The 27,937-nt window shown below is 48.3% G+C and overlaps 1 protein-coding gene across 1 annotated transcript; it reads left to right on the top strand.

The window, feature by feature from the left end:
• NAT8L (N-acetyltransferase 8 like) lies at positions 1-26,642 on the top strand. Its single transcript, XM_041402846.1, is given in 4 exon segments — positions 1-176; positions 178-671; positions 1,887-2,051; positions 26,248-26,642. Coding segments are annotated over 4 exon segments (1,203 nt in total). The 3' UTR covers positions 26,616-26,642.
• The last annotated feature ends 1,295 nt before the right edge of the window (positions 26,643-27,937 follow it).

The raw sequence follows: 27,937 nt of genomic DNA, 5'->3' as shown, positions 1-27,937 counted from the left end.
ATGGGGGGGCGAGGGGGAGGTGTCCCGCCCCCCCGATCACATGGCGACCCCGCGCAGCCAATGCGGGGGGCTCTAGGACCCCGGGGACCCGCGGCCCCCCCGCCCTATAAATGCCTCTCCAAAATGCAGCGGGGCTCCTTCCTCTCGTCCCGCCCGGCCGCGCTGCTCTGCGCCCCGCTGCCCGCGGGTCTCCGTGCCGGCTCCGCGCCCCGCTCCTTCCCCCTCCCCTTTTTCCTTTTTTTTTTTTTTTTTTTTTTTTTTAACCTTATCTTTTTGTTAATTTTCTGACATCTCCCCTCCCGTTTTTCTCCTCGCCCCCTCCCCGCGGCCGGTTTGCATGCATTGTCTGTCTCCCAAGATGGTTTGTGAGACCAAGATTGTGGCGGAAGATCATGAATCAATCCCGGGATCTAAAAAAGACACGATCATTGTTTCCTCCTCTCAGATGTGGCCCTCTTTGGCGGGCTCCCCTCCCTCACCCCCACCTCCCCTCACCCCACCAAAAGAAGACCCCAGGCGCGACAATGTATATATCCGCGAATTCCACCCCTCTGAACAGGAGGTGGTGCGCCGCATCTTTTACGAGGGGATCATGGAGCGAATCCCCAACACGGCGTTCAGGGGGCTGAAGCAGCAGCCCCTCACTCAGCTGCTCTACGGGCTGCTGGCGGGTGAGTATCCGCTCCCTTTTGGGGAGGGGGGCGCCGGGTTTATTCGCCGCTGTGGGTCTTCACAAAATGGTCGGAGAGGCGGGAGGCGCCGGGGACCGCGGGCGCGGTGCGGCCGGGGAGCGCCGCAGCATCGTGCGGGGCGGCCGCGGAGCCGCAGCGCTGCGGCGGGGGCAGGCGGCTGGAGGGGGAGCCTTGCGCCGCCGGGGATGCGCGACCCTGCGCGGGTGTTAAGGGCGGGGAGCCGTGAAGGGGAGGTCGCGGCGGGGGTGAGGGCACATCAGTCATTCTGGTTATTGCAGGGCTCGGGGGTGCGCGGAGGGGAGCGGAGAGCACCGGCCGCCCCCGCGCAGCCCGGCGAGGGGGTGCACGGCGTGCCGGCGTTGCCTGGAGACAGCCGGGCCCGCCAGTGAGCGGCCCCCATTCCCCCCCGGCGTGGGGAGGGGGTACCCCTGCAGCCGCACCGAGCAGCGGGGTCACCTCACCTCCCAGAGTTAAAAATAGCGCTTGCAAGGTGTCCCCTCCATATGCCAGTAATTAATAATGCGCGTCCCCCGCCCCGAGAGGGCTTTGGGTGGTCTCCTGCCCCCGGTGGCTGCAGGCTGGTGGCACCCCATGTCCCAGGCACCGGGGAGGACGGGATCCCACGCTGGAGGGGGGACCCCCGGCAGGCGCTGGGGAGCTGGGGGAGCCAGCCGGTGGCTCTGGGCCGTGCCGGAGAGAGCCGCCGGCTCAGAGACACCCGCAGAAGCCCCCCGGGGTGGGAAGGAGCAGGGTGCCTGCCGGGGAGTCGGTGTTGGTGGAAATAGCACTGCCGCAGTGGCGAACACATGGCTGCGGAGCGCTGCCCGCAGCGCGGCTCCTCCACCCGGCCGCGTTCCGGCCTCGCCGGGGACAGCGAAGGGGGCCGGGGGGTGCGGGGATCTCGGGGTCCCCACGGCTCCGCTCCGGAGGGGCTCGGTGGGCCCTGGCGTGGCGTGGCGGCATCCTCCCCCACCGGTTCCTTCAGGACCTCATAAACTTCTCCGGGTTATCTCGTCGCGATACGCCGTGCCTTAACACGATAATCTCGAGAGCGTGAACTCTGTGTACTGCAAATGTATATTTTGATTGTGCTTGTTTTATTGATTTATTTTTGTAATGAGTTTGTATTCCGAAATCAACACTAAATTCTCTTTTCTGACAGGTGTCGTTTATTTCTCTTCCTTATCTCCATAGTAATGTGCTTTGTTGTGACCAAGTCCTTCCTGCTGACCTGCTGTTTGCCCATCTTTCTGATGGGCATGAGGTACTACTTCAGTAGAAAAGTTATCCTGCACTATCTCGATTGTGCGCTGCACACGGACATGTCCGATATTGAGCAATATTACATGAAACCGCCAGGTGAGTACGAATTCCCTGAGGGAGCCTTCCTCCCCCCAGCCTGCTGGGGAACATGGCTGCTCCCTGCTGCTGGCGCCTTTTCCTCCTGTCAGCAGCACTGAGCAAGCTCAAAAGTCGCCAGAATGCAGCTCTTTAGCCACACCAGGCACAAAGCCATTTTTGGTTTTGGTTTGGTTTGGTTCTTTTTTTTTTTTTTTTTTTCTTTTTTGCTGATTTTGGTTTCTTTAATTTTTTTTTTTTTTTCATTACTCCCCCTCCCCCAAGTGCCTAGTCATCCCAGGCAGCCTCTGTCCACCCCTGGAGTGCCGTGCTGCTGGGTCCCACAGCCACCCCAGGACTGGGGTGAGGGTGCCTGGGGACACTGAGGCTGGAGGATGTGGCTTATTCACTGCAGCCTGGGCCCACCCCAGCCCTTACATCCTGAGCTCGATGTCTTTTTGCTCCATGCATTTGGTATTGGCTCTGACTGCAGGAGGAGAGGGAGATGAAAGGCCTTTTAGCCCAAATGCTCAGAGGAGCCCATTTTAGCTATTGAGCCCATTTTCCCATATCATTCAAGAACATTCCTTAATGCAGGTGTTTTGGAAGAGGTGTGGATCAGGTATGTAAAGGGCTGCTGCCACATAAGCTTGCCCTAATATGGGTTCATCCCTTTGTTCCATATATGCATGTAATTAAAAAGACAAAGTCTAATAATATTACCTTATTAAGCTGTAAAAGATAACTTAAGCCATTAAAAAGAAAAAAAGGGTCTTTAGAACCTGTCAGGTGCTATTTCCCTTTTTGTAGGCACGCATCCATATTGAGGACAAGACCAGGGGGATGCCTGGGCAGTCAGCTGGGGTTTGAGGTTTGCTTTTGGTGGTCACAGAGTGCTAGTGGTGAGCTGGAAAAGCAAGGCAAGGATGGTATCCCTCCTGAGTTCCATCTTCTTGGGGTACCTGCTCTCTCCTTAGGTACCTACTGTGTTGTTTTTCCATGTGATGGAGTTTTTGCTGTATCATTTGCTGTATCATTCCTGTTCCCCAGGTGTGACAAACCTCTCCCTGGGCAGTTCTAGGGAACTGCTAGGCAGTGTAATAGCCACAAGCCTTCCCTCCCTTCTAATATGCAATGTTACATTTTGCTAAAATGTTGTTTCTCTTATGAAAATCGTGAAGAAGCTTAATTTAGTTTTCTCTTCCCATCATAGTGCATATTTTACACAGATCTTGTCCCATATTACACACAGTTTGTTTCATTTACAGAGCTTGTTTTTGTAAAAAATTAAGTGATGTGTGACTTGTAATTAAAAAGCTCAATCTTCATTAAAGGTGGTGTCGCAGAAATAAAAGGGTTCATAGCAAAACATTGCTGTACATCTGTAGTGAGGCCAGCAAAGTTTTATGTTAGAGAAAACAGCAGAAGATTCCAGTAGGATAAGAGTTAATAGGTGAGCTGCTTAGCTTGTTAATGCTCAGGTCACAATTGAGAGGGATCACAGTGCCTGTGTTTATAACACTAGCAGACACAGAAAATAAAGGAAAGGGACTCAAAGTAATGCCCTCAATTTGTTTAGGGTCAGTAGTGTAATTTAGTTCAACTGTGTTGCCAACATGTCTTTGAAATGTTAGCATTGCTTTTATTTGGTGCCTGAAAGAGCTAATTGCAATTTTAGAGCAAATGTGTGGGCTTTAATTTTTGACAGAATTTAATCATGTAATTAGGCTTCTGCCATGCCATAAAAAGCAGATTTATGGGATTGTTGGTGATTGTTGAAGGTTCTTGATGATAGTGGTGTTGGATACAGGGTCCAGGGAGGTTTTGGGGTCTGGAGAAGGGTGTGTGTGTGTGTTGGAACCAGCACCATCCATGTGCCATAAATCCATGTGGTGCTATTTGGTGTAGCTGGCCACAAGGCATGAATCCAGTGGTTTGCCCCTATTTCCTCCAAAAATGCAGTTAGTGGATTTTTTTCCTATAGGACAGCAGTATAAACACAGTTATCCTAGAAAATGCCAGAGTTTTGTGCACTTTGAAGGCTGGCTGGCTGAACATCCAGAGGAAGGCAGCAATGTGCCACACTGACATTGCCTGTCCCACCCAAAGGACAGAACAATGGCAATAAAACAAATTCAAGCCCCAAGTTTGTCTTTTATTTGCCTAGTTTACAAATTAGCACCCAGGCAGAAATTACTGCAGTGGGAATGAGAATGGCTCCTTGTGTTGTAGCAGCTGAGATGTTTGTGAGAGCTTTCTCAGTGAGGTGTTAAGAGAAGAGTAATGGGGTGTAGGGACAGGGTCCCAGAGGGGCTGGAGATGGCCAGAGCTTGACTAGAGAAGTTAAACCCAACCTGATATAACTGCAGTTTGGCCTGGGAGTATGACCAGGCGACTTGCTGCTCCTGCTTTAGAGAATACATGTTTTCCTCCTTCAGTATTTTTTTTCTCAGTACAGAAAAAAGAGGAAGGGAGCATTTTTGTGGTGGGGTTATAAATTCCTGTTTCTCAGGGTGATGAATGCAAAGGTAGAACTGGGACATGGTCTTAAGGTCTTGGATAAAGATGTTGGTTGTGGCTTTGCTGAGGTTTTTGCCCTTGGAATCCAAGATACCCAAGCACAAAAACCTGCTGTTTGCAGCCAGCTCTGTGTGGTGCCTAGAGCTAGGGTACTGTTGTAGTGAGTATCTACAGCAAATAGGTTCTGGTAAGCAGGCTTCTATAGTGAGGGGATATTTTAACTATTAAAATGGATCATTCTTTGTGGTATTGTGAAAGCATCCACAGGACATTTGGGTCAGTTCTATAACCAAGCCAAAAGGACTGGGTTTGCAGAGGGATACCATGAGCACCCGGGTTAATGATTAGTGTTGAACAATTCCATGAGTTGCACCATATTAGGGTTTTTCTTCTGCAGTTTTTTTGAACCTCTCACCTCCGTGTTAGTTATTGTTTGAATTTTCCTCTGCTGGGTTTTGTATGAACTGAAAAATATGTGCTGACAGTGATTTTGCAGAAGTACACTAGCCAAAATTCAAATCTTTGTTTTCTATTGCCCTCCTACACTTATGCCAAGGGTCTGGCAGAACATTTGGGCCAGTGCTTGACTTGGAGCGGTGTGACTTGAAATTGTTTCCAATGCGAAAGGAATTGTTTGTGTTGAGTGAGTGCTGGGGTCTTAAAACAGAAGGTTGCATGGTTCAAACACCTTCCTGAGCTCTTTGTAAACTCACATTTTTCATTTTAAAATAGCACTTATTGGAATTTACCTTTCTTTTTTTTCCTTCTTCAAAGGCTATGAAAAAAGACTGGTGGAATTGTGAAAAAAGAAAGGAATTGGATAATGGGCTTAATTGTCAACCAGAGTAACAAGCTCTAGTAAACAGAAAAAACCCCAACCAAAACCAACCACAAAAAGGAATTAATGTTAAATAGAGCCCTGCCTCTTGCATTTATCCACACAAAAAAGATGAGCACAGCTGGAGTTTCTTTTATGGTCTGATGATTTTGATGACTAATCAATTTTACAGTGTCTCTTCAAGCTTCTGTCCCAGTTGGTTGTGTTGTATGTTTTTTTGCAGTGGTTGGTGTGTTAGAGAGTTTCTTGTGAGGCTGAGTTCTCAGCTGGAGAGCTTGTGGAAACCAAGACTCCTTGTGTCTCATGCAAAACTGCCGCTCCCCAAAGCGACGGGAGCTGGGGCTTTGGCTGACGAACTTATGAATTTCCGTGTCTCTGTGGTTGTTCAAAGAGTTGCTGCTGGCTGTCCTGGCAGGGTTTGTTGAGGTGTGTGCCTACCTGACCTGGTGGTGGTGCAAAGACCTGGTGGTTGTGGTGGTGGCGGCAGCTGGCCTGGGCCAGGTTTTGGGAGCTGGTGACGAGCTTGGCAGCTGCATCGCAGTGCCCGGTGCTGCAGGGGAGGGTGGACAGGCAGCACGGATGGGCAGCCTGGGGAGCTGAGGCTGCAGCACTTGGTGGGTGTTGGGGTCCCAGGGATGCAGCAGCTGGAGCTGGAGGGCTGCTGCAGGCAGTGTCACAGCAGCCACCCGTGCTGGGGCCCGTGGCAGCTGCACGGCTCCAGCTCCTGCTCTGGGGCCCGTGGCAGCTGCACGGCTCCAGCTCCTGCTCTGGGGCCCGTGGCAGCTGCACGGCTCCAGCTCCTGCTCTGGGGCCCATGGCACTGCATGGCTCCTGCTCTGGGGCCCGTGGCAGCTGCACGGCTCCAGCTCCTGCTCTGGGGCCCATGGCAGCTGCACGGCTCCAGCTCCTGCTCTGGGGCCCGTGGCAGCTGCACGGCTCCAGCTCCTGCTCTGGGGCCCGTGGCAGCTGCACGGCTCCTGCTCTGTGGGCAGCCAGGCACCTCTGGTGGCCTCACACAGGGAGGGAATGGGTGCTTTGCTCTCCTGCCTCCATCCAGGGTGAGCAGAGCCCTCCTGTCCTGCTGCCCTTTGTCCCCTGAGTGTGACAGGGCACGGGAGGAGCCTGCTCAGGTATCCCGGCCTCCCTGAGGGTCAGGGCCCTGAGGAGCAGGGCCTGCAGGGGGACGGCTCATTAGGGTTCAGTTTCTGCTGCGCTTGGGTGGCACATTCCTCGGCTGAGCCCAAAGGGGGGATGTCCTGCCCTTCTTGGCAGAGGTTCTGGGATCATGCCCTTCTGCCGGAAGGACACCGGTTGAGGCAGGTCCAGAGCTGGGTTGTGAGCAGGTGAGATCCTGTTTGCTCCCTCTACTTTTTGAGGTTTCCCACACCTGCAGTGAGGTGTCTGTGTGGGTAACAAGTATTTGTGTCTTGCATCAGGCCGTTTGGCAGTGGGTTTTTTCCCTCTGGCGTGGTGTTTGCAAGGTGAACAGCTGCTTGTGATCCGTGTGGCTCCTGCTACCTCTGCTCCATAAGTGCTGAGCCTTGGGGAGGCTCAGAGGTGAGCACCAGTGACTTTTGGGGTGCAGGGAAAATACAGGGTCTACCCTGGGAGCAGATCCTCAGCCCTAGAGCTGTGGTTGCTCTGCCATGCCTAAACCCTTCCAAAGACACAGGCAGAGGGGGTGGGGAGGGTATTTCTCTCCACTGAGCCCCCGGGCAGAGGGGCAGCCACAGAGCCCAGTTCTTCCACATTCTGGATAATGCTCAAGCTGCTAGATAAGCAGGAGTGAAGCTGCCGAATGATAACATTGTTTGGGAAGAATAAAGCAGCTCTTGCTTTGCAAAGAAACGGCTCAGTTACCTGACGCCAGAGAGGGCTCAGGGCTGCTGCTTCCCAGTGGAGGAATGTGTTTTTGGAGAGCCCTGCCCCACTCCTGGTGCCCAAGAAGCAGCTGGAATGTGAAGCATCCCTATCTGCAGCATTTCTTGCTGGCTGATGCAGTTGTCCTGACCTCGTGTATCTGCCAAATCCCTGAGCTGCCTGTCCTGTATTGGGATTTTCATGCTTGCCTTTCCCACAGTGGGGTACGGTGGTGAGGAGTTCTGTGTGGGGCTGGGAAACCCATGGGAGAGGCTGTGTCCTTATCTCCTCCTGGGTGTTTCCCAGCTCTTCTTCATATCACTGGTGAGAACTGAGGTTAGGTCTCCTCAGCAGAGGAAAGTCTCTCCTGTGAGCATATCACTGCTGGCATCTCTCTGCAACTCCATGGGAGTGCTTCCAGGTAGCAGAGAGATCCTATAAGATTAGGATTACAGGCTTTTCATATACTTCTTAGTGGGAAGTATTTTGTCAAGGTATTTCCAAAGCTGACCTCCTGCAAGTGGGACAGTCGGATTTTTCAGCTCAGCAATTTCTACTGTTGATTTTGGGTTTCTACAACTTAGCAGCATGAAACTGCCTGGTTTGGCATCTCTCATCTTCAGTGCAGAGTTTTTTGGGAAGCAAGACAAAAAACAACTCATGTTTCCAAGTGTTAAAGATATGCTTTGTCCAGCATTTGTAATGGGCTGAAATATTTTGGTTTTATTTGAGTAATGTAAACTGTCTTTAGAGTGGGATTGCCTCCCAAACCCTCCTCCTCTGACACTGGCACTCCATCACTCGTGGCCGTCTCATTTTGCTGTGCTGGAGCCTTGGCTTTTCCATCTGGAGGCAGCCCCAGCCTGCTGGGTGGGGCATGGGCACAGTGAGCAAGGCAAAGTGCTGCTGGCACCAGCTCTGCCCCCCACCTGAATTCCCAGAGCTGGCCAGGGGCTGTTCTGGTCCCAGCAGCAAGCACCGTGCAGAACCCCAGCCCAGTGCTGCAGCCCTGCTGACAAGAGCTAGGATCGACTGGGATGTGACAAAACTTGGGTCCTTTGCAGTGCTGAGCCACCTGGGCCGGCTCTGCTCAACCCACTGAAGGGCCTGCAGGGTCTTTCTACCTCCCAAAATTTTTTTTTTTTTCTTTCCCCACTTCTGGGGGGCTCAGGTAGTACAGAGTGGAAGTGCAGTGCTCTCGGCAAAGGGCCCACATAGGAAAACTGGAGTTGCCTGATGAGGGGAGCAGTCTGTGGATCCAGGGCTGTGTCATCCACAGCCAGTGGAATAAAGATGTTTATGGGCAAGCTGCTGCAGCCTTCCCCCCTTCCTATTTATTTATCACAGGAGCAGGAACACATGCAACAAACCCATTACTCAGTGTGCATACCCGTAACATAAAAATAGCTCTCCCTTTAGATCCACACATTTGGCACAGTCCCATGTCAAAATTAGATTAAAATAGATTTTGTAGTAAATTTTGCAGAGTAATATGACCTTTCCCCCCCCACCATGTATTAAAGAATTCTCTCTAAAAGTAGCCAGTCCCTCATGGACATGACCCTCACTCAGTGGAGCAGTGTTTGAGTTGCAGCCGTGACTGGGTGGAGATGATGCTGCTGAACCTGAGCTCAGCCTGCAGGTGTTGAAGATCCTCAGTACATGCCAGTGCTGGTCATTAATCTTCAGTACAAGAGGTAACCAGTTGTGTAAATTGAACATCAGTAGTTTCTTAGGCACAGTTAACTTCTCAAGTTAACTTCTCAAGACCAGCAAACAAGCCACATTAGGACTTAGGAGCATGAAGGAGGCAAGGGCATCAGGTGTTCTAGTTTTTTTCCTAGCTTTGAGTAATTTTTTTTTAATGTTTTCTCCAGTGTTAAATGTTTTTTGGCATGGTTGTATGCAATTTCTCAGGACTGTCTTAGTGAATAAACCAAACGTGTTCTGACTCCAGAATTTTGTTCACAAGTTTAAATGCAAATTTATTACTCTTAAAAAGGGTTTTGGCAGCTCTTCTTTCTCTTGCTTTCTTAGGAATGGCCAAGATTTAAAACAATTGCCCAAAAGTGTTTCAGGTTAAAATTTCATAATAGCCTAAATTTAGGCTCTGTGTTGGATATCTGACTAGTGGCAGGGGTTTTATAGGTACAAAGCTTTAAGCCCCTCTTGACACTGAATTTTGGATGTAGGAACATGAACTGAAAAATATTGTTCTCACATTGTTGTGTTTATTTACTATATTCAGCCTCCTGGGATTACCCAAGAGTGTGGTCATGTTGTTGCCTCTCAGTGTGCACCACCAGTGGTCTTAATTAGAAATTAAGAAATTTCTTTAGAAATTGCCATGGAGTATTGCTCTCTACTTGAAGACCTCTAAATATATTGAAAAAAACCTGGTTTTATGTAAAAGTCTAAATGCATGGCCTGATTATTCAAGAAGGCAAAGCATTCAAAATCTCCCCAGTTTTCAGAGTGGATTTCTGAAATTCCTTCTGTAGGCTTAGATCTTGATTCAGGCAGATTAAATATAATTTGTCAGGGTGGGAATGATTTTTGGGGTGCCCCTGAGCCCCTCAGGGACTCCAGGAGCTCGCAGTGTTGTTTGCTGGTCTGTTGCAGAGCACATGGCTTTATTTTGGTAATGCACTCCTGGGGATCTGTTACAAATAATCACATACTTGATGCTACTCCCTTCCAGGCTACAGCAAAAAGAGGGACCTGGAGTGTTTTGCTGGTATCTGGTTCTGTGGTGAGCTGAGGGATGTATGAGCCTTTGTTGTTACCTTCTGCATCAGCAAAACAGGGAGCTTCAAAGTGTATTTTTAGATTTTCTTTTTCTCTTTTATTTTTTTTTTCCCATTCTGTAGAAAGCTGAGGCATCGTTTTTGTTTTCCTGACAGGTGGCTAATGAAAGGAGTCTTAAAGAATATCCAAAGATAGCAGCATGTCTTACCTAGTTTCTCAGGACAAATTTATTCCTTGTAGCCAAAATTTTGGTGGGGGAGGGGGGTTGAGGGGTTTTCTTGGTTTTTTTTGGGGGTTTTTTTTGTTTTTTTGGTTTTTTTTTGGTTTTTTTGGGGGTTTTTTTTGTTTTTTTGGTTTTTTTTTGGTTTTTTTGGGGGTTTTTTTTGTTTTTTTGGTTTTTTTTTGGTTTTTTTGGGGGTTTTTTTTGTGTTTTGGTAAGGGGGGCACATGCAATTGCCAAGAAGCCTCATGTCCTTTATTAAGGATGCATCAAAAATTAGTTCATAGTGGTCTGGTCAGAGCCAGGTACAAGCTGTGGTCTGTTACAGATGGCTTTGAGCCATTCTTTTAAGTCATCTATTGACCCATTGGACCCCAGCAATCAATTAACAATTTATGACAGCACAGTGCAGTATCATTCATTGTCTTCTATAACTGTTTAAAGAGTGTTTCTTACAAAAAACAAAAAATTCTATTTCTTACAGGATAGTTCTAGAACGTAGACCTGTGATTCCCAGGGCTTACTGCCAAGCTGGGCTTCTGCTTTAAAATTGGATTCTGGAAGTGAAAGGTGACATGTCAAAATTGGTAATGGGAAGCATGTATTACAGTTGTATTTTTGAGTGGCTACATGAGATATTGTTATTTAAAATGGGATTTGCAACAGTGTAAATGCTAATGGAATAACAGAAGGTATTAGTCCCACCACAGCAGTGTCCTGCTTGAAATTGTAACTAGCAAGTAATATTTGTCACTTAAAATTCATATGTTGTTTCTAGGGCTTATCCAAGTGGCAAAACTAAAAAAAACGGACGTTTTGTGAGAAAATGATTTTTCAGTTCAGGAACTGGAAAGTAAAAGGAAGGATAGTTTTGGTCCAAAGTCAGCTGATTTACTACTCCCTCTGTTTTTTCACTATGATGGAGCAAGGATCTGTGTTTAGTGGGGGGTGTAATGCTTTTTTTCAGCCCAAACCAGAATGGTTGGCTGTTAAAACTTTCCTTAAGAACCAGAGATCAGACCCAAGTGTATACCTAGGAAATAGTGACCATGATAGAGCCATGACATGGTAAAGTGTTTGCTACCCTCAGGCAGCTCCTGCTTTGCATGGCACCATTAAATCTGTACTGAGTCAGTGCTGGGATTTCAGGCATCCCAGGCCCTGTTTCAATTACATATTTAGGTATTTTATTCTGATGCAGTAGTTGAAGAAGTGGTGTTGAGGGGTCCATCTCTGAAGTCCTGGCTCCTGGGGCATCCATCCCCTGTGATCCTTGGAGAGCTGAGCTGTGTGCCTGTGTCCTGGCCAGCAATGCTGGGGGCTGAGCTCTGTGCAGGACATGTGCCAGCCTGGCTTCCCTCTGCCTTTGTCTTCCACCTTTGGTATTTCAGGACAAATGTGTGAATTGTTTGGCATTGACAAAAACTGCATTTTTAAGTGAGCTGCTTGCCTAGATTTACCCTCAATCACCAGTGATTGCTATACCAGCTGCTCCCACTCTCCCTTGCCAGTGTGCTGGAATCCTGACTTGGACACCAGCATCAGCAGTGCAAGTTTGTTTGCTTTTTACAGTTGCAACTCTTGGGCTCTGTGCTAGTGCTACTGATTGAAATGGGGGTGCTGGACCAGCTGGCTGGTCATGAGTAGCTCCTCAGTGCACCTTGCATTCAATACTCACTTTAACAGGTATCAAATAATCATTAGTGATTCCTTGAGGGGTTTTTTTTCCCATTTTTTAGCCCTCTTCCATCCCCTAGCACAGTAGTTGTGTATCCCACATTTCTAGTCTTGGGTCAAACTGCAATACTTGCATTCCTTTGAGTTCTGTTCAGCTCTCTTGTCCATCCCTGTGTTGAATTCTCCAGTGATTTTTGGTCTGATCTACTTCTTGCTTTACTCACCACTTCTAGCATTTTCCATGGGTGGTGGTTCCCTACCCAGGATCCCTCTGTATCTCTGATTTTCCCCTTCCTTCCATCAAACTTTTCAAATTATGTGCCTTTACCTAATTTTATTGTATGTGTACTTCTCTTCTTTGCTTGTCCAGATATTTAGCATGGTGAGTGCAAGTAAATACTTGCAAGTATCTATCTTTTAGTAGAAGACTGAGAATAACAAAGATGAGAAAATAAATAGAAGTCAGCAGCGCGAGGATATTGTGTCTGCTAAGCTGCAAACAGTGTGTCAGTGCACAAACCCACATGTCACTGGTGGGGGAGAACATTTTACCTAAAGGCAAATGAACTGCCAGCAACAGCATTTCTTACACCTTCTTCAGAGCATCTGACCCATATCACTTCCAGATGTATCCATTGATCTTTTCCCCTATAACTTTTCTTAAAAACCTAATCCTTCCCATTTTAACAAGAAATATAAAATCCTTGTTGCATTCAGAGTGTACAAGAAAAAAAAACCAAACCCCAAACCACTTCATTTTCTGAGACCAGTGTTTTTTGTTCTTTTTTTGGAGGTGCCAAATCTGTTCATCCTCCCTGAATCTAGATAACAGCATCAGAAACACTGTGTAACACTTCTAGTGGGAATCCAGGGAAGACCTAAATCTGTAGTCTTCCAATTTAAAATAATGTTAAATAGTAGAAGTGCAAAGAGAAGCTTTTGAAAACAGCCTGGTTTGGAGCACCTGCCATCTCCAAGTGCTAATTCAGATGATGGTTAGTGAGAGGCAGAGCAATGAAAGCACAGCAGATACCTGGCTGCTGAGCAGCAGTGAGCATCCTGATAAAGTCCTCCTTGGTGGAATTACATCGTTAATGTGGGATTTGTTAAAAAAGAGAGAAAGCAAGCAGTGAAGAAGTTACTGTACAATAGGGATGCTAATGAGAGATTTTTTTTTAAAATCCAAACTGTTTAAAATGGGTATTTGTAAAACACCTTTTCAAGCTTTTGCTGCTTGTAAAGTCAATTGGATTCACTTAATGTCTCTGAAAATTTACATCTGGTGGCGTTTCAGAAGCTGTCAGTGTTCAGAGGATAACATCAAGCTGTGCCTCTTGGACAGTGATTTTTGTCTGGGAATAAGCCATCATTGGGTTTTATGGGTCTTTTTTTGAGCCAGCAGTAGTCTGAAGAACATCAAAGCATCTCCAAGGATTCTCAAGAAGTGGGAACATTTTTCATGGATGACTCAAATAGCTAAATAGGATTTCAGTGAAATTCTAAAAAAAAAATCTTCACATAACCCCCCACATTGACTGAGACTGAACTCCTGGGACAGTTTGGCTTAAAGATTCAGTGGAGCATTTGCTTTAACTTAATCATGGGCTTAAATCCCTTGTCTCTTGCTGGGAGTTTAGCATATACTTAGGGGCAGTGTAGGTACAAGTGCTCTTTGGATAGTTACAGGGGACCTGTGACATAAATGGTGGTAAACCTTGGGTTTGCTGTATGTGCTATCAGCTGCCTGCAAGATGAATTTATGGTGCTTCAGGGACTACTGGTGCACTGGAAAAAGGAGTTGTAGTTGTGAACCTGCCCTTGGATATATTCATTCTGCCCTGTCCTGGCATTGCCTGTGGAGGTTTAGTGTTGTCTTTGTAGATGGCACAATCCAACAGATCCTCAAAACACTGCAGTTCTATCCAGTCTTGTGTGGATTTGCATCTCTTCTGGCTCTGGTTGCTGTAGTGCAGCTTGTATTTGTAAGTTGATCCCCTTTCCACAGGTCCTTTGTGAATGAGCCTCAGTCTGAGGGGGCAGGCACGAAGGTGTCTGCTTTCACTAGCCCTGAGCAGCCTGCCCTTCATTTGCCACGTGTCCTCCTGATGGAACAAGACATGGCCCCTTACCTACTCACTCCAGTAATTTACTTCACAGATGTCTTTCAAATCCCCAGCTCTTGTGACTGGTATTGAGGCTGGGGTTCACATGCATGTGGGGTGTAACAAGCTGATAGATGGTTATCACAGGAGATATGGATTAGGCTTTTGTAGGGACTTTTTTGGCCTGATTGTTGTGGCATGGTAGTCTGCTTGTATTTGTAAGTTGATCCCCTTTCCACAGGTCCTTTGTGAATGAGCCTCAGTCTGAGGGGGCGTGGTAGTCTGAATGTGTGGCAAAGGTTTGTTTTTTTTTTTTAGTTTTAGAGATGTAGAAAGTTACACATGTAATTTTCATTTTCTGTTAATGCATGATCCACAACACATCCATTGTCTGTGCCCAGCCTGACAGATGTTCATGTATTTATGGATGTGGAATTTTCTTGTGCTGCCACATTAAATAAATGTGCTAGTTTGGGTCTGGACTAGTGGAGCTCAGTAGAGTTATACCCAAGGCACATTGGCTTTGATGTGCTGGGAGAGGGATGTAGAAAAATGTTGGTTTTCACAAGAGTGGCCATCCAGGTGTGTGCTTTTTCTGCACCACGGCAGGGCACTGGGCTCACACAGGGCATTGCTACTGCTTTGCTGAGAGTTAAGGGCTGAAGCAGAGTGTGGTGATGAAGGCTCCAGCTGCCTGGGAGGTCTTTCTGGGGTCTGCACCCTGCTCCATTGAAAGATATGCCTTCCTATGACAGGGGATTGGAGCCAGCTGATTTTTAAGGTCCCTTCCAACCCCAGTCATTGTAGGATTCTATGACTCGTGGCTGAAGGAGGTGAAGTCCTGAGGCAGTGCTTGCCCTCCTTGCTGTGTGAGGCTCCAGCAGCGGAGTGGGAGTGGGGAGCCTTTGGGGGCATGCTTAGGTGGGGCACACTGGAGCAGCCTCACCCCAGGGTTTGTTTGGCTGAGTGAGGGATGGATATAGCAGCCCCAGGGGTTACATAATCACAGTGAGGCTGGAGAAGTGGGCTGCAGGCCAGAAAGGTGTTCATTTACAGTGGGAGCTGTGGTGGGATGGCCATGGGGAAGGGGGTACCTGAAGGACGGTAGGTTGCCTTCTCCTGCTGGAACCCAGCCTGTGTTTATTTTCAAGGAGAGCTCTCATTGCAGTAGTGCCCCTGGCAGTCCTGGCTTTCCCAGTTGCCTCAGAAGGGCTGAGTACCCTCAGACACCATCTCAGGAGGGCTCAGCATCTCCCAAAACCAGGCTTTACAAACAGTGGGATGAGGAAGCAGTGGTACCCCTGTCTGCCGGTTCTGCCTGGTCAGAACCTACCACCTACCTGGTTGAGGGTTGGGTGTTGAGGGAAGGTGCAGATACCAGGAGGTGCCTGGGGCTGGATCAGTAGGTCAGATCCAGCCCCAGTAGGACTAGGGAACACCTCAGGGTGTGGTGGGGAAAGGGCCTCCTTCCCTGCTCTTCCCAAATGGGATGACTGGTGTGTTTCAGGGAGAGGGTCATTGCTCTAGGAAGTCCTCCAGTGTTAGAAGTGTGGTGCTGCTAAAAGCACATCAAGAATACTCAGAATGTTTGCTTCCAGAGAGGTTTGCTAGTTATTTATTAATTTATTTATATGGGTCAGGAGTTGGATTTGCTACAAACTGTAGCATTAGTTCTGTTACTTCCTCTAGCCTTGGATGTCAGAAGTACATCAGACCCTGTTCCAAGGGAAAGGTCTTGTTTCTAGGCATGCTGCAGATAGAAATTGCTTCTTTTCCATCCCTCCATGATAGATGAGCACCTCTGCAGAGACAACATGGTGCCATGATGGAAGCAAGGCAGAGTCTGGGATTGGTTGTCCCAAGCCTGGTTCTCTTTACCAGTTTGATTATCTTTCCCAGTTTCCCTGTTTAGTCACATACTCCTTCCCCAGAGGTTAGAGGAATAGGTTTGCCCAGATGTTTGGGGGGGGGGCTCCCACAGGTCAAACAGGGTTGGTCCAGTGAGAAATGCCCAAGTGAGTGCCCTTGGTGAGCAGCTGGGCAGGACAAGGTAATGAGCCATGCTCACTCCTCACCTCTTGATCTCTTCCCAATCCATTGTAATGGATTTTAGGGGCTCATCTGGATATGGCAGCTGGTGACAGGATGGATTTGTCCCAGCTGATGACAGCTGGTGTCCTTGTTGGATGCCTGTGCTCTGGAAAGGTTGTGTGTGCAGCACCATTTCAAGGTGTTATGCTAGAAACAGGAACTATTTATTGCTTGCAATAGGCTTAAGGAGATCAAGCCATCTACCACCTGACTTCAGCCTGTACTTTTTTACCAAATCTCCACCCTGAACCTGTTATTTTTTCCTAATGTCTTCCTCAATATTGAGTAATGAATTCTGCACTGTGGTTTCAGAGAGAATATAACTCCTTGTGGTTGCTGTTTCACTCCTATAGATTATGAAAAGCTAGAGGTCAGGGAGGTTTGATTCATTATGTTAACAACAAGGTAGGGTTCTTGTGAAACCACTGTCATGTTCAGAAGGAAAGGCTTTGAGTGCAGCAGAGCCATATTTATTGTGGGTGTTAGGAGAGTGTCCTGGTTGCTTCCCTTTGCTGTGCGGGGTTTGGTGAAGTGCAAATCCCTGTCTGTCAGTCCCCAGTTTGTCCTGGGAAGGAAAGCAGAGGGACTACCATGGGATCTGAGACTTTTCTGGTCAGTGTTTCTGCACCACAAATATTGCCTTGTCATTGTCACTCCTCAGCTGCTGGGGTAGGAAAGTCCTCATTTAGAGACTCCTGAGGGCAGCAAGAATGTGGCAAGGGGGCTAACATCATACTCAGAAGCACTGAAGCATGCTGTGCAGCATGTCTTGGTTGAATATATGCCAATATATATATATGAATATATACCCTTTACTTGACTTGGTCTGTTGTGGTTTCTTTTCCTGAGTGGGTTTTTTTGTTTGGCTTTTGTCCGTCGCTTTTTAAGTATCAAATATTCTTAGCTGCTTCCTTTTTTACCTTTTAGGGAAGGCACCTCTCGGCCTTGTTTTTGACTCTGATTTAAAGAGTTTGCATGTACAGATGAGTTATTCTGTCCTTCATCATTATGCCATATATTAAGTTTGAACTTCCATCTTGGCTGCAATTCATCTAACCTAAGCTTCTCCTGACTGAAAGCACTTGTTTGCAGTGAGCTCTGTAGGCTTTGGCTGTGGTCTTTTGCAGAAGAGGGGCTCTCCTGAAGAGTAACTCATCTCAAAGGTTGTTGACCTCACAAGCAGCATAAAACCTCCTGGAAGTCTTTGTACAGCTCAGAATTATGTTTATTATTTAACCTTAAGTAAATGAACCTTAGTTTCTCCCTTTGCTGTGAAACATTTGGTGCAATACCTATGTAGATACAGGCACTTATGTTGAATAAAGGGAGTCTTGGCTAAATTTAGACCAGAAAAGTAGTGATGGATGGTACAAATCAGATTGATTCTGTCCATTTTCCCTGTTTGATTTATGGCTTGGCCAACTGCTAAGCTAAAGAAAGCCATTCGATGGTTATTGCTCAGTCCCTTTTTACGGTAAAGCATATAAAGTAAAAGTCAGCCACCAAGTAATGAATTCTAGAACATCCAATAATTGTTGATTTCCCAGTTTGTTCAATGTTTGGAAGTGAAAATTGCTGCAAGGCGAATTCAGTACCTTTTGAAAGCAATAAAGCCGTGTAGTGAAAGATTGATGTAGAAGATGGAGACCAAGCCTTAACAATGTCTTTTTAAGGAGCTGGCTCAAAACACAACCAGCAGCACATTTGATCTTGTAAACTAATTTCACTAACAAGGACCTAATTGTCACATCAGTCTTTTAGAGCTGGCACTACCCAGGTTAACAAAGCAGGCAGAAGAGCTTGATTTCTTTTGTCCTTAAAACTTCTAACTAAAAACCAGTCTAAATTCTAGAACATAGGCTTATTTAAGGCCTGACTCTGCAGTTGATCAGCTTGGTGTGTATTTTGCATGCATAAGGAGCATCTGCCTGAAAAGTTTAAATACTTTTTTCTGATTTTGTCCATTTGTGCAGACCAGACTGTACTGCTGAGCCAGCTCCCTTGCACTGGGAATCATCACCCAGTCAGCCCAGAGGACAATGCCCAGCCAAAATCACATATCCTAGTCTTTATCCGCTCCTTTAAGCTGTTTAATTCCTTGCTTATCGATAACAATTGCTCACATGCCAAAACCACAGATGCTGCCTCATTTCTCAATCTGTGCTTTCCCCCTGGTGACCCAGCAGCAGGTAGACCCTGGTTGCTGCATCTGTGGTTTTGTCTCTGTTTTCTCTGTGTCATGTTGTCCTTTTCAGCAGCAGAGAGCAGAGCGATGGGCCAGGCTACATCTGTCCAGATAACCAGGCTACTTCTAATCCCTCACAACTGCTTCTGCAGCTTTTGCTTGAACAGTTGTCATACACTGGCTTTGTTACAGTCTTTGCTTTTCAAGGTGCAGCATGGCCTGCAAAAAGAGCCTGATAGAAGATTTTAAAGTCCTGCTGTTACACTTCTTAATATAGCAGCCTCTGAAATGTGCTGGAAGGGCTGTCTTTATCCCATCTGCGGCATGGATTTCTAGCTGTCTCATCAAAAGCCTGCTCCTGCGCTGTGCTGAGCACTTCCCAGGGCTTTGCTGAGCACCCCCTCGGGTGCTGTCACTCGTGGTGACACTCTGGGCCCCAGGGGACTTAAGCCTGTTTGTAAAATCAGCCAGTGAAGTGCTGACATGGGGCACGGCCACTAACAGCTTGCATTGATCCGGGCTGGGTGCTCGCAAAGCTTTGCCGGGAGTAAGGTGCGTGGGCAGGAGCTGTTGTAAAGGTGCTTCAGAGGAACAGGGCGAGGTTTAAAGCAAAGGTTTAAGAAGATTAGAAATGCCTGCTGGGTTATGTCCCCAGCAGTGACAGCAGGAGATGCTGTTTAGGACCAAACCTGGCCATTTCCTGAAGTCCTTTTGCTGCAGAATGTGTTTTTCTTTTTTCCTGTCAAAATGTTAGAGTAAAAGTAAGCTATAGCTAGCCATCAACTTTTCTGGGGGCTTTGGCACCCCAAAATGGAATACCTGTGTTGGAGTAGCTGGGTGCTTATGAGGCTGCACCAGCTCCATCAGAAAGTATGGAGCTGGCACTGATGAAAGTTTTTGTACTATTACTCTAAATTCCAACCCCACCACCCTTTCCACCCCCAGGTGCGGGTAAAGCTGCAGTGGGGCCATCACCTCTGCAGCATGTGCTGCTGCTCCAGGTTTGTCAGTACTGGCATGGCACAGCATACACCGTTCTGAATGCAAGTATGATTTGTGGTTTGCACTGGTGCTTAGGGCAGCAGCTGCCTGCAGCCCAAAACCCCGTCACCCTGTCTCTCATTTCATGCTCAGGTTTATCAGCTCAGAGGCCAACTCTGAACTCCTGTCTCCTGGGGCGGTTTGAGACCCACTGCTGTGCTGGATTGTGGTCACAGTGTTTCTGGTAGCAAATGTCCATGGATCTGCCCTGTGGCTGTGTTGCAGACTGAATGCTGGATGTCACTGTCATCCCACTGATTCCCTGCTGCTTGCAACTCCAGAGGCTTTGGCTGAGCTTTGGGGTTGTTGCAGGTACCTTCAGCCCTCAGTAACAACACAGGTGAAGGCTAGCATGGATGGAAAAGAAGGTAAAAGGAGAAGTAGATGAAGTGGTTGCTCAGAACCAAGCCATTCATCTCTTTTCTTGCTTTGTAGGTGATCTCATTGCCTGCTGCCCAGATGCTCCATGAATCAAGGGATGTCAGTCACCCTCAGCATATAGATGCACTGCCCTGTGCTCTTCCAGCCAGGAATTATTTATAACAGGGCAATGTGTCCTGCAGTGGTAGATTATGTGGGGTTATTTATGGGGAGGAAGGTGTCCCACAACATTTCTCATTTCATGCATGAATAATTCCTGTGTCCCTGACATATTTTATTCCCCCATACTTGAGCCTTGTCTGGTGCAGAGGGATGCTCATGGATGTCTGGAATCAGGATCTCTTGCATCTCAACCAGTTTTCATAGCCATAAACTACACCAAAATGCCATTATTTTGTAGGACCCCTCCATGAATGCCTTTTAACTGAAGTTAAGTGTAGAGTTACTAGCAGAACTTGTGGGAGCTGTCATGCAGCCCTGCTTGAAGCCAAGGGAAACTAGAAAGGTGGAAAGGAGAGGAAACTCAACACATGGGAAAGATGGAGGTAAGGAGGCATAATAGGATAATGGCATACCTCATATACACAGAGATAAATCCCTCCCCATCCTGGCTAGCTGAGCAGTTGTAGTCAGTGACAGGGACAGCTGCTGCCTGTCCTTGGTTGGTCCCTGCACCCAGGCTGCCTGTGTCTGGCTGGGTGGCAGCTGATGTGCCATGTCTGTGCCCTCTCACTGGCAGCATTCACATCCAGCAGCCAAGCTGTCCCCAGAAGAGCCTCCTTTCTCCCTTGATGCTGATGTGACTCGGCTGCTCTGCCCTGTGTTTCACCAAGGATGAAGGGGAAGGAGGAGGGAGTGTTGCCTCAAGTGCTGGATGGTTCCTCTTCTCCTTCTTCAAGACCCAGACAAGATAAAAGAGCAGGAATTTAAGTGACATCAGCAATACACAGGCAGCTTTGGGCTAGGGACTCTGTCCACTTGCTGCCATGTCCAGCTTGTCTCTTAGAGTGATGTATGTAAATAGTGCTGGCAGGAGGAGAGCCCAGACACTGAACTTTGGGGCTTTTTAACAGGTTGTTGGTGAATAGGTGAAAGCAGCTCTGCACTGTGTCCTGATTCCCTCTGTACTGCCCTGCTTGGACCACCCCTGCTTAGCACAAAGAACTGCTGCTCTGGCCAAAATCACACCAAAAGATGGCACAGCAGGCTGAACAAGTGACTGCAAGGGCAAGTACTCAAAGCTCCATGATGTGACAGCAGGTTGTGCCTCCTCTGTGCAGGTGTTTCTGTGTGGTGGTGTCACACCAGGCTGTGCTGCAGTCAGGGGTCACAGGAAGGAGTCAGGGAGCATTTGGATTTCCGGGGATGAGCAATCCTGTCACTTTTGGCAAACCTTTAGGTAGGTATATTAAGAGCATGGAACACAGGTAATTGCAGACCCTGTCCTATGGGAAGCACAGAAATTATTTTGAGATTTTTGGTATTTGGATTTTTTTTTCCCTTCCCTTTGCCCCTTCATGGCAACCTGGGGAAAAATGCAGGAAAGGGGTTTGCCCTGTGCAGGATGCTTTCCTGCCTCTGCTGTAAGGATGCAGAGGAGCTGCTGCTGTCCTGGTGTGTTCCCAGCAGTGGTGATGGAAACTGCCAGTCCCCTTGTCTGGATGTCACCTGTGACAGCTTTGAGCCAGCAGGAGAATTGCTCACATTTGTGTTGCTGTGACATGCCAAAGTAGAATTGAAAGTCATAGTCTCTGCTTGAAGGGATATTTTCTTAAGAAGTTGAATGTCTGTCTGGGAATTATGTTCCATGCATAAGGCACTAAGAATTAATGAGAGCTTGGCTATGTAGATAGCAGTGCCACCCTAAAGAAAACGAGAGAAGTCTGGCATGCCTCTGGGCAAGATTTCCATACTGCCCTGTGCTGAGCTTCCAAGGAAAACTCCTTCCCACAGGGATGCATCCAGGCAAAATTAGCACCAGCAGCCAGTGGTGGCCGCAGGAGCTGCTCTGTTCTCTCCCCATCTCTAAGGAAAACAGGAATAGGCTTTACCTGCCCCAGCCCTCACCCCTCAGTGTGCAGGTGCTGGCATGAGGAAGCACCCAAGTTTTGGAGCAGCAAAGCTTTGCTTGCTCTTGTGGGAATAGTAGAATTTTCTAGAAAACAATTTATTTGAAAAATATGTGGAAGACAAGAGCTTTGCCTTTTCAGAGCAACACAATTCTGGGGCTTGGGGTAGTGGCTCCTGCATGCTGAGGGCTTAAGAAAGCTGTTGGATCCTGCAATAGTCAGTCATGTGGGACTTATGCTGGTGAGGAAGGCTGATGTCCCTGTCCCTCCTCCCTTCTAGCACTACTCTGCTATTGCTTTTGGCTCCAGTCTTTCCACCCATCCACCCACTGGCCTTTTATTCATCAAAAGGTGTAGAAGAATTTGCAGCAAAAATAAATGAATTTATTTTCACCCACCATCCATCCTCGTTGGCTGCGTGGGGGAGAGCTGTGCAGCTCATGACAGTGGAGGAGGGTGGGAGAGGAGGCTTGCAGGCACAGCCAGAGGACTGCATGGCATCCTGGGCAGGAGTGGAGACTATGTGGCCAGCGTCGTGCCACTACTGCAGGGACATCCTTGGGATGTGGTGTCAGCAGCGGTGTGTGGACTCTGAGGGCTGCCCTGTGCTGTGAGAGATGGGTAGGTGGATTAGAAGAATACCTGGTCGGGTCTTCAAAAACTGGGAACCATCCTTAAATTCAGAGCAGAAAGACAGTGCCATCTTGTGTGCTTTCAGACCCTGGGTGCCATCAGCTGAGGAACCATGTCTGACCTTGCTGTGAAGCGTGAGCAAGCTGAAATCATATTCCTTGGCATGCACATCACAGGCATTTTGTGCCTTTTTTCATACGTGTGTGCGTCACAAGGTGTTGGGTTTTTTTGTTTTTTTATTATTATTATTATATGGTTTGAGTTGGAAGAGACCTTTCAGGTCTACTTTCAGGATCATCTCGTTCCAACCCCTCTGTCATGGGCAGGGAAATCTTCCACCAGACCAGGTTGCTCAGAGCCCCATCTAACCTGGCCTTGAACACTTCCAGGGATGGGGCAGCCACAGCTTCTCTGGGCAGCCTGTCCCAGTGCCTCACCACCTTCATGGTAAAAAAAATTATTTCTTTATTGTATCTTTTGTCTGTGATGTGAGTTCCTGATGTCAAGATTGTGTGGTGAGGCAGCAAGCTGAGGAAGTGGAGAAAGCTAAGGAAGGTGGTAGTGCATTTTCCATGGCTGCTTCTCCTCCCTTTTGCTTTTGGCAGCCCAGAAGGAGTCAGGAAGGAGTGCTTGGTGTTTGGCTGGGAACAGCTAGGACCTCTGGAAAGTGCCTCCACTGCTTCAGAGTGGTGTTCCAGGGCAGCTGTGGTTAAATGCAAGACATCCATGAAGAACAGATCCTGGAGTGAGCAGGAAGGGCTTTGGATGACCATAGTGATAGGTTGGCAGAAGGCGGAAGCAAGTGAGGGTGAAGGCAAAGACAGAGATGGTGCCATGAGATGAGTATCTGGAAGGGCAGGGAGAGTTGTAGCTGTCAGGGTCTGTGTTTATCTTTGCAGCAGTGATTATTTTCAGATAGCATGTGAGAGAGTAAAACGTCAGCTCCTGCTAATAATAGCGCTGCAAACAAGGCTGTTGCTCATTACTGACAGCTGAGATGAAGTTAGTTTTGTTTCATCCTAGGTATGAAAAGGTGCAAAAACAAGCTGTGCTGAGTCGATATCCTCAGCCTAGAAAAGGTCAGGAGACCCTCTCCCAGCACTGGAGTGTGGCAGTGCAAGGTGGTTTTTCCAGGCTGCTTCCACACTGCTCCACAGTTAAGTGCTGCTGGAAGAGGGGATATGGTGAGGAACTGCAGCTGGCTGGCAGTGTGGAAAATGTAGAATCATAGGATAGGATGGTTTGGGCTGGAAAGGACCTTTAGAGGTCATCTAGTTGAGTCTGGGTAAAAAGCAATCTGAGGACCTTCAGTGTTCTTGCTGTGAAACTGGAGGGTTTTCCCAGAGGAGAGGGAGTCCCAGCCCAGGGTCGGCAGCATGTGCTGTGATCCCAAGACAGCTTTCAGGGGCGAGTCCCCATCCAAATGGAACGCAGCTGCCTGGAGGAGGGGTTTGACATCCCCATGGGGGAAAGCAGTTCCTGGACTTGTAGCCACCTTTGGGAACTTGAGTGCCTTAGTAGCCTGAAGGAACTGGCTGCTGGTGATCCTTGGAGCAGACACAGACGTGAGGAGGACAGCAGGGTAGAAGTCTTGGGGACTGATGGCACTGGTATAAAGGAGGGTGAATACAGCTCTCATTGTTTGAGCAGATGCGTCCTGTCTGTGGCTAATTATAAGTGTTGTGTGCACAAAACACACTGGGACATGTGCCAGATACTATTTCTTTTCGTGTTGAACTCAAAATCATTATAATTAAGCTTTAAAATTGTTAGTAAAAGCTAACAAGGAGTGCAGGTTTGCTGTCATGCTGCTTGCAACCGGGTCCAGTCCCTGCTGGGATGGACAGGTGTGGGAGTATGGAGAGGGTGGTCAGAGGGGCTGGGAATGTGAAGGGTTTGGTGGCTCTGCAGTAGTGGGTATGTCCAGATTTGGGTTTTAAATATTCAGAATACCTCAAAGTACCAGAAACGTGCCATTTTACAAATGTGGGAAGTGTTGCTGAGCGAGCTTTAGCAGCCTCTCAGGTTTGGTGGGCACAGAGAAGAGGTGCTTGCTAAGAAGAGAAAATAAGGAATAAAAGTGGGAAGCAGTCGTGGAAGCAATTGTGTAACCTCGGGTTGAGAGGAGCCTAGGTTGTTTCTCTGGTTTGAGGGGAAATGAGGCAGACTTGCTGAAGAAGCAGCTCCAGGAGGAGTTGCTGTGGATGGGGCTGGATGAGGGGGATGTGATGGCTGTGCCACTGTCTGCAGCCCAGTGGACACCAGCTGATGGCTGCTTCATGGCACTTCTGGGGGCTGCCCCAGGAGTGGAGCCCCAGGGAAGCATCTCACCCCTGCTCCCCAGGTGTGGGGAAATTCCTGAACCTCCTTTTTGGAACTACACTATAGGAGTGGTAGCCATGCATGTAGGGTGAGGATCACTGTGTGAGGATCACCTTCTGTTCGGTGTGCTCGCCGTGTGGCCAGAGGTGTGATGGATGGGCTGGGGAGTGAGCTGGGCTCAGCCACCACGTGATGAGCACTTTAAATCCAGCAGTGAGCTCTCTACCCTGCAATTTGTATGCAGAGGGAGGGTGGCTGCCTGATTTCAGTGCTTGTAGGTGTTTGTCTGGGGTCGTGTCTGAATAAATCACGTTCTGAGATCCAAGTGAGCGCTGGGGAACAAGTCGCGCTGTCAGTGCGGCAGCAGAGCAGAGACATCTTCACTGCTCATGATAAATGGGTCAAGATGGGCCCTGGTGTTTTAAAAATTAGCTGTTGACCTAGATAGCAGCAGCATGATGTTTTGCTCACAGTGGAAACAAGAGTGAGCATCGTTGAGGCTGCACATTCCTCTGAATGTGAGGATGGGCCCAGTGCGCTGTGAACTTGGGCTGGTTCCCTGGCCCTTGTTTGTAGCCAGCTTTTCGTTGGAAGCTGAGCTGTGCCACAGGGAAGAGAGGAAGACCTGGGGCATTTCTTTCAGATGGCTTCATGGAGTCACAAGGTGCATTTTTCCTACAGCAGTTGCAAAGCTGCCTCCCACCACCACCCCATGCTTTGCTCTGCTCCAGCGACAAAGTTGTCTTACTCATGTTTCCCCTGGTTTTTCAGGAGGGGTGGTCCTTTGCCCCCCTGAGCACCCCTCCAGGCTGTGTAACTCTGGTCTTACAGAGACGGGCCATGCATTTGGGTTGGAGAAGTTGGCAGGGTTGGTGCAGAAGATGGAGCTGCTGCTCAAGTCAGATTCTCTTCTGCTTAGCAGCTGGGAAGAAGGCCATTGCCTGCACCAGGAGTTTCTCCTGTTGTGGGGTCTTCTTCCTCTGGATGAAGACATATTGCTCCAGAGCACTAAAAGTCAGTGCTTTTCATCTGGGCAAGAGACCTCTCAGTGCCCATGGCTGGCTGCTGTATTGGATAGTGGCTTTCTTGAGTGATAATTAAGCAACTGGTCAGGCCACACCTTGAGTACTGTGTCCAGTCCTGGGCCCCTCAACGTAGGAAGGATGCTGAGATGTTGGAGCATGTCCAGAGAAGGGCAACAAGGCTGGTGAAGGGTCTGGAGCACAAGTTCTGTGAGGAGCATCTGAGGGAGCTGGGGCTGTTCAAGCTGGAGACAAGGAGGCTCATGGGAGACCTTCTCATTTTCTACAAATCCCTGACAGGAGGTTGTAGCCCCTGTGCATTTTCCTTGGGAAAACAACATTTCCTTCATGCTGTCAGGGAAAAAAGAGTGTTTGGTTCTTATTTATGGAGGTCATTAGTCCCCACATGTGACGTGGTTTTGGACCCCAGCCCCTGCTCCCAGATGTGTGTTTGGCAATGGGCACTTGTCCATTGGGGTGACTACATGTGCTGCTTTATCTTCCACAGGCTCCTGCTTCTGGGTTGCCGTCCTGGACGGCAACGTGGTGGGGATCGTGGCAGCGCGGGGCAACGAGGAAGACAACACCGTGGAGCTTCGCCGCATGTCCGTCGATTCCAACTACCGCGGCAAAGGGATCGCCAAGGCCCTGGGCCGCAAAGTGCTGGAGTTCGCCATGCTCAACAATTACTCCTCTGTCGTGCTGGGAACCACGGCCGTGAAGATGGCAGCCCACAAGCTCTATGAGTCCTTGGGCTTCAAGCACGTGGGTGTTGTCGAACACTATGCCCTGCCAGGGATGACGCGCTCCTTACTGGAGAGAATGTTTTTCCAGGTCCGCTACCACCGCTACCGCCTGCAGCTGCGGGAAGAATAAAAAAAACCCCACCAACCAAAACAAAAAAAAAAAAAAAAAAAAAAGTATTTTTTCCTCCTTCCTCCCCCTTCAAAAATAATAAATTATCCTTCTATTTCTCATCACCATTGATTTGCCAATTTTGGGTTAGATTTTTTGTACCCTCACGTCACGTTTTGGTTTGCTCCGTTCAGCTCGATGGGCCGGCCGAGCAGCGCCCCTTCCTCGCATGCTGTAGGTGGTGGTGCTGGGAGTCCTGCAACCCAGCGGGGCGGAGCGGAGCAGCGGCCTCTCCTTCCCAGGTACCTCTGTAAAGCACAGAAACTTACTGCAAAATAGTACAACTGCTCCGGTGTACATAGTCCTCTCCTTTTCCAGGTGTAAGATAACATAGTGATGCATTCATAATAGTGCAGAAATATTACTTGAATGCAGTTTTCAGTATTTCACGCACCAGTAAGTAGAATATGCATTCCTCTTACCGTAATCTACTGGTTAATAGTTTTCAGAGAAAAGGTGGGGGGTACACCCTGCCCCTCCGCCCCAACCCGCTTGCTACAATGCATGAAGAGGAAAGCGCGTGCACGCACTCAAACACATCGCACTGCCACCACGGCACTGGTGTTGCACTTTTTTTGGATGTGCCTCATTCTGCCAAATGTCTGAGAGACCCCGGGTGCATCCGGTAACCACGACTCCGCTCCACCTCCCCCTCCTTCCTAAGCCAGCACAGACTCGGACCGGCTGAACTGAGCCCCATTGTACCATAGTGTGAAGTTAAGATCAAACCTAAGTATCTCCTGCGCTGTTCCGTAGCCACGCGTAACCTGCAGTCCTGGGCCAGACTCCGCATGTGCGTTGGACTTTCTCTTTGCTGCCTTTTGGGGTTTTTTTTTGTTTGTTTTCATTTGATTTTTAAGGGTTATTTTTTTGTTGTTGTTGTTGTTATTTTTAGTTTTGGCTTTTGCTGAATGGTGTCGTTGAGGCGTAATGGAGGCTGCAGTTCCTATGGCAACACATTTGCACATTAATGTGCGCACCAAATCTCACCACTTCAGAGAAGCAACGTGTGACAGATAATAGCATTTTGGGGAGCACCAGGGTGGGGGGAGCGTACTTATTATCTTAACCAGCTGCTTGTTTGATAAATGTAGATGGCCTCACTGCAGCCTTCCATCAAAGGTAATTAACTGCTTTAATGATGTCAGATTTGTGAATTGTACAATGCAAAAAGCAATGCAAAGCAGATTCGGCATGTGTCTGTACCCGGTATGTATGTACAGTGCCTGCCAACTAAAGAATAACCAAGACTACAGCTTCTTCTAGCCTGAGATATCAACTTT

This window comes from Onychostruthus taczanowskii, unplaced genomic scaffold (assembly GCF_017590055.1).
Source record: "Onychostruthus taczanowskii isolate IOZ18803 unplaced genomic scaffold, ASM1759005v1 scaffold2, whole genome shotgun sequence".
NCBI classification, from domain to species: domain Eukaryota; kingdom Metazoa; phylum Chordata; class Aves; order Passeriformes; family Passeridae; genus Onychostruthus; species Onychostruthus taczanowskii.
The sequence above is the reverse complement of the archived record's forward strand: the minus strand, read 5'-3'. Positions and strand labels throughout refer to the sequence as shown.